Below are 9,601 nucleotides of genomic sequence, written 5' to 3'. Positions count from 1 at the left end.
TGGTAACCATTCACCTGAATTTTACATTTATCATACCCTCTCTCTGTTTGACCTATAGGTATGCGTCTTAAATAATATATTAGTTTTACATGTCTTTAACATTAATATAACAGAAATCTTGATGTGTGATCTTCTTTAACTTGCCTTTCTTGCCCAAATTATTTTGTTATTTATCCATACTTATGCAATTGTACTTCACTCATTTTCACTGTTGAATAGTACTCCATTGCATCTATAGGCCACAATTAATTTATTCATTTTCCCGTTGATCGGCAATTGTGTTATTGCCAGTGTTTTTGAATTTTCTATTAAAAATGGTGCTTCTGTGACAATTCTTGCATGTGACCTTGGTGTACATGGTATATTAGTACTATTTCATCATGTCTATGATCTAAATTGCTTTGGTGATACTAAAGTGTTTCCAGAGTGATTGCACCCACTTGTATTTTTATCAACAGTATGTTAGAGTTCCAAATTTTCTTTAAGGTTGGTTGGGACTATCCATTTTTCATCTGTTCATCTAGTGATTAAAACTCATATCCACTGTGCTGTGCAAATCACGACTGTTTATTATGCTATGTTGTTCTCCGTGTGCTGTGGAAACCATGTGTGGCCTCATTCTTTTCACAAGTAATCAGCTAAGACTTGGTATCCCCAATTTCCATGTTTTCACTAATCTTCTGGGTAAGCTGGTTGCAGCTACAGACCAGTCATGGCAGCCTGGAACAATATGGCCGTCACACTACACACCACATGGGGCAAAATGTCCAGTCTGGAAAAGCAGACTCTCATTTTTATTATGTCAGACCAAATACAGTAAAAAAAGAAGAAAGACAAGTGGCTGTAAAAAGAAAAAGCAGAAGTGTGACTCTTGCCCCTGCTTTTTTTTTCTCTGGGGAAATAAGAAGTTGCCAGTCCAGGTGCTAAACAGAGTTGTTGGTTGACAGAAAAGTCAAGTGGCTGATGGGGTGCACTTTACAGTAATTTAGAAGACACAGGCTATCATCATCCCATTCAGTGAAGCTTGATTTTCTTAATCCTTGATGATGTTGCAATAGCCTTCACCATCCTGGTCTACTAGTTTCTTTCAGTTAAGAACTATGGAGAGAGGATGGCGGGGGTCTAGAGCTCTCTCGGGATACACTGCAAGCAAATTGAGCTGCTTGTTTGGGGAAAATAAACAACTGGAAGACGCAAGTGCTTGCATTTTTCTTGTGAAAGATTGTCTGCTCCCTTGCTAGCCTGGCCAATTCAGTGGCTTGGCCAAGCAGAAGGGCCCCACCTTTTAATAGCTCTGAGGATTCTGCTCCTGATCATCTGGTCGAACTAGAAATTCAGAGGTAGTACATGAATAATCAAGCTTTACCTAGAGAAATACAGAACTTCTGTTTGTACAAAGAAGAAGTAGAGAAGGGAAGAAATCCACCTACGACTTCCACCTCTGCCAGTACCACTGCTCCTTCTCCTCCTCCTCCCTCCCCTCCTCCTCCTCCCTCCCCTCCTCCTCCTCCATCTCCCTCCCCTCCTCCTCCCTCCCCTCCTCCTCCTCCCTCCTCCCTCCCCTCCTCCTCCTCCTGCCTCCCCTCCTCCTCCCTCCCCTCCTCCTCCTCCTGCCTCCCCTCCTCCTCCCTCCCCTCCTCCTCCTCCCTCCTCCCTCCCCTCCTCCTCCTCCTGCCTCCCCTCCTCCTCCCTCCCCTCCTCCTCCTCCTGCCTCCCCTCCTCCTCCCTCCCCTCCTCCTCCTCCTGCCTCCCCTCCTCCTCCCTCCCCTCCTCCTCCTGCCTCCCCTCCTCCTCCCTCCCCTCCTCCTCCTCCTGCCTCCCCTCCTCCTCCTCCATCTCCCTCCCCTCCTCCTCCTCCCCTCCTCCTCCTCCATCTCCCTCCCCTCCTCCTCCCTCCCCTCCTCCTCCTCCCTCCTCCCTCCCCTCCTCCTCCTCCTGCCTCCCCTCCTCCTCCCTCCCCTCCTCCTCCTCCTGCCTCCCCTCCTCCTCCCTCCCCTCCTCTTCCTCCCCTCCTCCTCCTCCATCTCCTTCCCCTCCTCCTCCTCCCCTCCTCCTCCTCCATCTCCCTCCCCTCCTCCTCCACCTCTCTCCCCTCTTCCTTCACCTCCTTCCCCTCCTCCTCTTCCTCTTCCCTCCCCTCCTCCTCCCACCTTCTTCCCCTTCCTTCCTTCTCTTCCCCTCTTCCTCCTCCCCTTTTCCCTTCTCTTCTTCACTCCCCCACCCCATCTCCTTCAGTTCTTCTCTTCCTCTCCTTCCCCCTCTATCTTCAGCCAGACCTGGGGTCTGTACCAGAAGAGGCAACTTGGAACCTCTACTCTGTCCTTTCTCTGTGTTCTTCAGACCCAGAAGAGGACTGGTCACCTGGGCAAATGTGGTAAATGTGCACCTTCCTCACCAAGGTGAGCAGGGTGTGCTTGCTGGCTACAGGGAAGTGGGCCAGGCATAAAAGGAACCGTTTCTCTCATTTTCTTCCTCCCTGATCTTAAACTGCCTTCTGCTCACTAAATGACAGTACAGAAATGCTATTTTCATATCATGGTTCTTTAAGTGGAAAAGTTTATCCATGAATTTATGCAAATGAGCAGAAAGTCCCAAAGAGACCTGAGAATTGATTATTCTGCTTTTTCTTGAGCCCAGGAAGCTACTGGGGACAGAATGACACCTGCTGAAAACAGGGACTATATGTGTTTGGGACAACAGGAAGTAGTGACCAGCCAGAAGCCCGTCCTGACCTGATTACAAATCTGGTTATAAAAGAAAGCAGCTGGAAAGAAATTTGCATGTCCAATAGGTTTCACTATTAAAGTTTACACAACGTGGAGTAATCAGCCAAGCTGGCTGGCTACCCAGATCACATGATTGTGTAGAAACATGAAACTTGACTATGTGCTCGAGCAAGTTTTACTTCTCCCTAGTGTAGGGTGTCTGCCAGCAGCCGGCACTCTCTCGGAAATCAAACTCAAGTGACTGGGACCCTTGAGATCAAAGGCTTACCATGCTACTCCCTAGGAGGGCCAGTGACTGCTGACCTTACCACTGACGGTTATTCGTGGCTCTTATAATTAACAAAAAGAATGGACAAGCTTAACAAAATAACTGTCCCTGCCAGTCAGAAGTTGAGGTAAGATTTTCCCCATCCAATACTTCTCCTTCCTTTTTTTTTTTTTTTTTCTTTAATGATCTACTGATTCTGAGAAAAACTGAAATCCTGGAATACTTTGCTCGTTGTAAGGCAGTGGGTGGCAATTGCTATAGAGAAGTACCCTGAGTTTTTAAAGAAATATGTAGGAACAAGTGGGCTTATTCTAGCTGGCTTTTGTCATTGAAAGATGCATGTAGGAAGCCCTGGGGAGACGGTAAAAAAGAAAACCCAAGGACTTAGATTCTACTGAAGTTCAGCTTTCAGAGCCTGAATACAACAAATTATTCGAAGGATGCGTTTGTCTAATATGAATCTCAACCATTTCATTGTGGATTACTATTTAATGTTTAATGTTAAAGATGGCTGTAATCATTTGTATTCATTGCAGTTGTCTCTTATTTATTTTGTGGGTGGAAATCACAATTGTGTGGGGACATGAGATCTGTTTTTCCAGTGTTATTTTGTCACTATAGCAATTATCTAATAAAAAGCCACTTAGAAATTAAAAACCAGAAGTGGCCCAAGGGGCAAGAATCAAACAACTCCTCTGAGCTGTGGAAAAGACAGTATCCCAACTTTTTATTTTGAAGATCTTTTTATTTCATGGTAACAGCATCATGGTTGTTGGAGATCGGAAATTTTAAATGTTCAGTGAGTGTTTTATATTCCAACTACCACTTTGACCTTCAGTTTGTCATGGGTGATGTGACACGTGCAACAAGTAAACTATCACAAATAATAAAGAGCTAGACAATTAGAGGTTTTGAGACAAAATTTAAGAGAAATGAGTCTGGAATTTGCAGAGTGACCGCCCTTCACAGTGAGAATTTGGATCTTATACCGGTTAGGTGTTTGGTAAATGGTGTTTTGAAATGAACTGCTGATCTGGGACCAGTAGGCTCCATCAGCACGGTCAGCCATTTCAAGGGTGTGTTGTTGGGTACTGTGGTTTGACCTGCACTGACAGGGGCCAAGAAGGTACCTCAGTCTTTCCCTTGGTCTTGAGTCACTACACTCTCATGGGGGTGGGGGGGGGGGCAGATGAATCAATGAAAGTAGTAAGAGACTAAATGAATATAAGAAGGGAATTGGAGTAGCTGAGAAAGATCTCATGGAGAAAATGCTTCAAGAGCTAGGTTTGAGAGGCAAGTAAGACAAAAGTAGGGTGAGAATTGGAGGAAAAACAATGAGCCCGGAGGGAGGAAATAGAGAAACGCAACTTGGAACTGGACTTGAACACAGTCCATTGGTGGGATGATGAGAGTGTTCTGTCCAACAGAGACTATGGAGTAGGCTGTGTGGAACCAGAAGGTCCTGGTAAATTGGGATGTGTAGGGTGGAGTCAGCTCACAAAGGACAGTGAGGGCTCTAACCACAGGAGGTTAGAGAATGGTTTACAGGAATAGAAATGTCATGCCAGCAAGCATGTAATAGGGGGCAGGGATACTCTGTAATGGGGCCAGTTAAGCAGCCTAAGCATCTAGTGCCATAGGCCTGGACTTGAGGCATAGCAGTAAGAAGTGAAAGGAAAAGAGTGTAGGAAAGACATGCCAAAGAAACCAACAAGGCATGGATATTAGGGCTTCTCTCAAATGAGCAAGAGGGTTTTATATAGTCCTTTCCAGACATTCCATAACCTGGAGCTACGCTAAGCCTTAGAACCTCTTTTAGGAAATCCAGATGGGAATTTAAATAAGGAAAGGGAATAGAACCTGAATCATCATATGAGCTCCACCCTCTACCCTCCTGGGACAAAGTCCAGCTTAATCACAGAGTGAGTGGTCAATAGGCAGTATACAACCATAGATTATAGGGCGGGAAACCAAAATTATATTGTGGATAATCATACACTACATTCATCCGCTGAAGCAGAAGTAAATTTTTTTCCACTTGGTTACTCAGTTGTCTTTACAGAATTGGCCTGTTTTGGTAAAATGTGCACTGCCGACGCGGAGCTTTTCAAAGACAGGAAATTGTAAACATGATGGACTTGAAGCACCACCTTAAATCTTTTCTGTAATTAGGTGGGATGTCAAAGAATAGGGAAATGAAATACTTGATCCCTGTGATTTGTGTCCTCTGTCCTGACTGACACCAATTCGGAAGGTTGCCTAACTGCAATTATTTGGTACCAGGTGACAGTATAAGTGAAGAGCTGTGTTTATATCCTTAGGTTTATCAAAATTTATGTGAGACTTTGCCTAAACTCTTGGCCACAAAAATAGAGAGATAGTGAGTGTCCATCAAGGGCACATAGTGATCCTGGAACATAATAACTGTTAGATTAAAACTGGCAGTCATTAATATCACTGCCATTCTTTCTTCTTAATTCCGTAGTTGTGCAACTGATTTCCTGAACATAAACGCAGAACTTTGCATTGATCCTTGGTAAAGTTTATGTTCATTTCGTTCTTCTTTTTGGCCATTTTGGTTATTTTACCTATTGATTGTGACACGTGTGGCATTTAGCTTTGCAAGGACTGTAGATGTGACAAACACCCTTCCTCTGCCTTAACCTAAGTGGCGAAAAATCTGTCGAGCACGGCAGAGCCTTGTCTTGGGTGTCCGGATCTCACTGCCAGGACTCTCACTTGGAGATGTAATTTCACAGCTTCTGGGACATGACTTCTCTCCTCAGGTCTTGGAATCTTCAATTGGAATTTCCAGTTACTTGGCTTTTCAAGTTCAATTCTTCAGAAACAAATTCACCAGGGCATCTGGTTGGCTCAGTAGGTAGAACATGTGACTCATCATCTTGGGGCCGTGAGTTCAAGTCCCACAATTAGGGGTAGAAATTACTTTTTTAAAAAAGGAAAGAAACTCACCTTATTTTCACCTTTCTGCCACTAGCTCCATCTCTGAGCCTCCCTATTTCCGTCAATTGCATCGTCATCAACCCTAACTCTAATTCATCCCTCTCTGCACCCCCATTCACCTACCGCACCCTGTAGTCTTTCTTTAATGAAGCTTCCATATATTCCATGTATGGCTTTTCTACCACGCCACCCTGGATAAGTCCTCCCCTCTCCTGTGTCCCCCATCTGCAAATGCCGAGTTTGGACGAGCCAATTCCCGAAGCCCCTCTCGGCTCTAATGCCATGTGATCGTTTAGGCATGGAGACTATTCTCTGACCCTACTGTTTAAAGATAGACAGCTTTCAATGATTTTATCCCAAGGCCTTCAGGAGAAGTTTCCTGACTGAATCATCCATCTTTGAAAGCTGTCCATCCCTAAACAGTGAGGTCAGAAAACACAACTACACAGCATCCAACAAGGTCACCTAGAAGGTTGCTGTGACGTATTTAGAAGGACAATGCAATTGGAGCCCAAAAGGGCTGAATTTCAACGGCCCATTGCTAGCATATGGGTCCTGAGGAAGTCACTCAACTTCTGTAAGCTTCAGTTTCCTCAGGTGTCAAAACTAGAGATGCCTTTCTCACAGCCTTTTTGTGAAGACGAAGACAACATGGGCTGACGTGCCAAGAATGGCATTGGCTTTATGGTCAGTATAACAAGCAAATAAATAGTAAACACAATAGCCAGTACTTCAACCCACATATCATGAGTGACTATTTGCAGTCTCTCTTTCTCCTCACGGTAATGGACCCAACCCCCTTGAATTAGAATGGCAAGCAGAGCAGGATGCTGCCCAGGGCCTCATGATGGGTAGAGCAACTCTTGAACATACATGTGTCTGGGAGCATCTCTCTTCTCATTCTTTATAAGCTTAGGGCAGAGGCCTGTGCTCGTGAGGGAAGGAAAAAGAAGGCACAGCATCTAATGGTAGAGACAAGATAGACTTCCCAGGAAGTATTTCTCTTCACACTGCCCATCTGCATTATGTCAGCCAAGAAACTACTCAACTGGGACTTCTTGTGTCACACCAATGGATGGAATCCTCAGACAAGGCCTCTTTCTCCTTGTGGGCAAGCTACCCTGGAGCCACGTTACTAGAATTTGCTTAGTATTTGTAGCTTTCAGGGTCATTGGCTAGGGAAACTCGGGGCACTCTTTCTCACCCACTCTGGGCATGGTTGTACCAGGAAAACCCTAAACCAGAGTCCACGTGTCCAAAGCACCCTCTGTCCTGGATCCAGTGATCGCCAGGGTACCATAGCTGAACAACTCCCTTCTTTTCATGCAACTGGTCTCGAAGTGGGCTGTGATACACTTAATTAGGTTCGCAAGGATGGAACCACAATTACATTCCAGCCAAGACTCCTACATCACGGAATTGGAGGAGACTGGGCTGGTACTACTCCAGAGAGTAGTTCTGGAGTAGTTCTCTCCAGAGAACCTCAGGCAGACATTTGCAGATAGTCTCTTGATTTTCCCCCACAGATGACGAACCTCATCTGTTCAGTGGAGAATTTACTGTTTGGTTCATTTTCAAAGAGGATCTTCCTCTTGCCCACATGCAGCAGCATCACAGAATCTAGGCTGGTTAAAGAATACGAATAGGAGGGGCGCCTGGGGGGGTCAGTCAGTTGAGCGTCAAGTCTTGATTTTGGCTCGGGTCATGGTCTCATGGTTTGTGAGATGGAGTCCCATGTCGGGCTCTGCACTGACAGCACAGAGTCCGCTAAGGGTTCTCTCTCCCTCTCTCTCTGTCCCTCCCCCGCTCATGCTTGCTCACTTCTCTCTCGAAATAAATAAGTAAACTTTAAAACAAAGAATATGAATAAGAAAAAAAAATTGAATGATAGCTTGTAGCAGGGAAACGGAAAGGTCTCTCTGGCTTTTTAGAGACTCCACGGAAGCCTCCTTCTGCTGTCCTCCGTGAAGGCCTGGCTGCATCATTTAGATCGGTGCTTCTCCACCAGGGGCACTTTCGTCCCCCAGGGGACACTTGATCATCACAAATGTGGAGGGGGTGCTGCTGGCACCAACAGGTAGACGCCAGAGGTGCTGGTAAGCATCCTACACTTACAGAGCAGTACTCACAGCAAAGAATCGCCAAAGATTGCAATAGAGCTGCTGTTGAGAAACTGATTTAGGCCAAGTAAATGAATTCTGTCTCGAACAGGAAGCCCCTCTTCATTTGTATATTCTTACAGAGATAGTATGTGTTTAAAGTTTAGAATATATATCTTTGCAATTGATAAGCCTTCTGATATTCCTCTATCTGGGACGGTTTGGGTGAGGGGTTGCCTAGGAGAAGGGCTAGAGGTGCTGGGGCCTATATTTCAATGAGTTACTATTTTAAAAAAATTTTAGGGTCAAATAAAACTAGATTCCACAAACGATATGCACCAATGGGGTATATGTTGGTCTCTCCAGAGAAACGAGAGCAGGAAAGATCTCCAGGCATAAGGTCATCTTCGAATAGTCTCTGTTTCTACCTCTGTAAGCAGACCAGGTAAACCATGAGTGCAAATCCTTAGAGTTGGGATAAAAAGCCAATTAAGTGGTAACATAGCTATTAGGAAGTCCAAGGGCTTATAGATCTGATCCTATGGCCAAACTCTGGACAGAGGTGGATATGCTGTGTCTGTCCTAGAGCAGAACGCATTGCCCTGAGGTCCATGGGTAGAATGTTTCTGGATAAAAAACAGGTTGAGGTGAGGGGGATGAGATGCTGTGTATTGTTCCACCCTTTAATGTCTTCTCAGTCCCATGTGAAGATGCTGCAGCACTGTGAGGCACGGATCCAAATAACTCTGACATCACCTTGGATAGTTTCTGCAGCACAATTCACCCTTTCTTGCCTGATCTCCCCATGGCCACTGGTGTATATTTTGTGAAACTGATGGCTGGGTTTTGAGGGTGGAACTTTTTTAAAAAAGAGTTTATTCCAGCTTTAGTAGAAAGGAGTCCTCTATCCAGCCTCCCATGACTCTTTAAGTTGGTGTTGATCTTATCCAGAGGTGAGCAGTTGGTGTGATCCTCTTACACTATTGGGAATGATGAGAGGGTATGCGTGCAAGGGGTCCAGGCTGGTGTGGGGCTGCTGCGTGTTGTAGTGTCAGATGCTCAGGCTCATGGGTGACCCCAGATCCTGCTTCCAAGCCAAAGGGCTGCAGTGCCCTTGCCCACTATGGCTATGACCTTGCCAGGGAAACCATCTGAGTCTGCTTAACCAGACTCTGTCTCTGCTGGACAATGGTCAGAGGGGCTGCTACTCTCTCCCCATGGGACGCGTGTGTCTCTTGCTTCGTGATTCCCCTCTGTCAGCCCCTCTTCTGTGTCAGCCTTTCTGCTTCTTTAAGGTGGCCCTGTGTCTCTCTGTTTGTTCAAGGCCGTTGGTGTCTAAGCCTCAAGGACAGCTTCAGTGTTCTCACTGCACACGCTTGCTGGACTTCCTGGGCCCCTAGAAATGATGTAGTCAGTTCTGGTCACAGGTTCCCTGAGCCACGCCAGCTGAGCCTGCTCCCCCTGCTCTGTGGAAGGACACGGACAGCAGCGGAGAAGCCCCCATCCAGATCACACAGGTCTCCTGGCGAGGACTTGGGAGGCCG

General features: G+C 45.9%; 1 protein-coding gene across 2 annotated transcripts in view; it reads left to right on the top strand.

The window, feature by feature from the left end:
* Positions 1–2,746: 2,746 nt before the first annotated feature.
* The window catches only part of BLNK (B cell linker), a 75,277-nt gene continuing 68,422 nt past the window's right edge, over positions 2,747–9,601 (top strand). The window contains exon 1 of one of the 2 annotated variants that reach the window (XM_027062725.2): positions 2,747–3,121. In XM_027062725.2, the coding sequence (XP_026918526.1) occupies positions 3,075–3,121 (47 nt within the window). In that variant the 5' untranslated portion in view covers positions 2,747–3,074. The remainder of the gene's footprint in view (positions 3,122–9,601) is intronic. The other variant, XM_027062726.2, reaches the window with a different exon arrangement.

The sequence above is a fragment of the Acinonyx jubatus genome, chromosome D2 (assembly GCF_027475565.1).
Source record: "Acinonyx jubatus isolate Ajub_Pintada_27869175 chromosome D2, VMU_Ajub_asm_v1.0, whole genome shotgun sequence".
In the NCBI taxonomy this organism is placed as follows: Eukaryota; Metazoa; Chordata; class Mammalia; order Carnivora; family Felidae; genus Acinonyx; species Acinonyx jubatus.
Note: the sequence above shows the minus strand (reverse complement) of the source record. Positions and strands in the feature narration are given on the sequence as shown.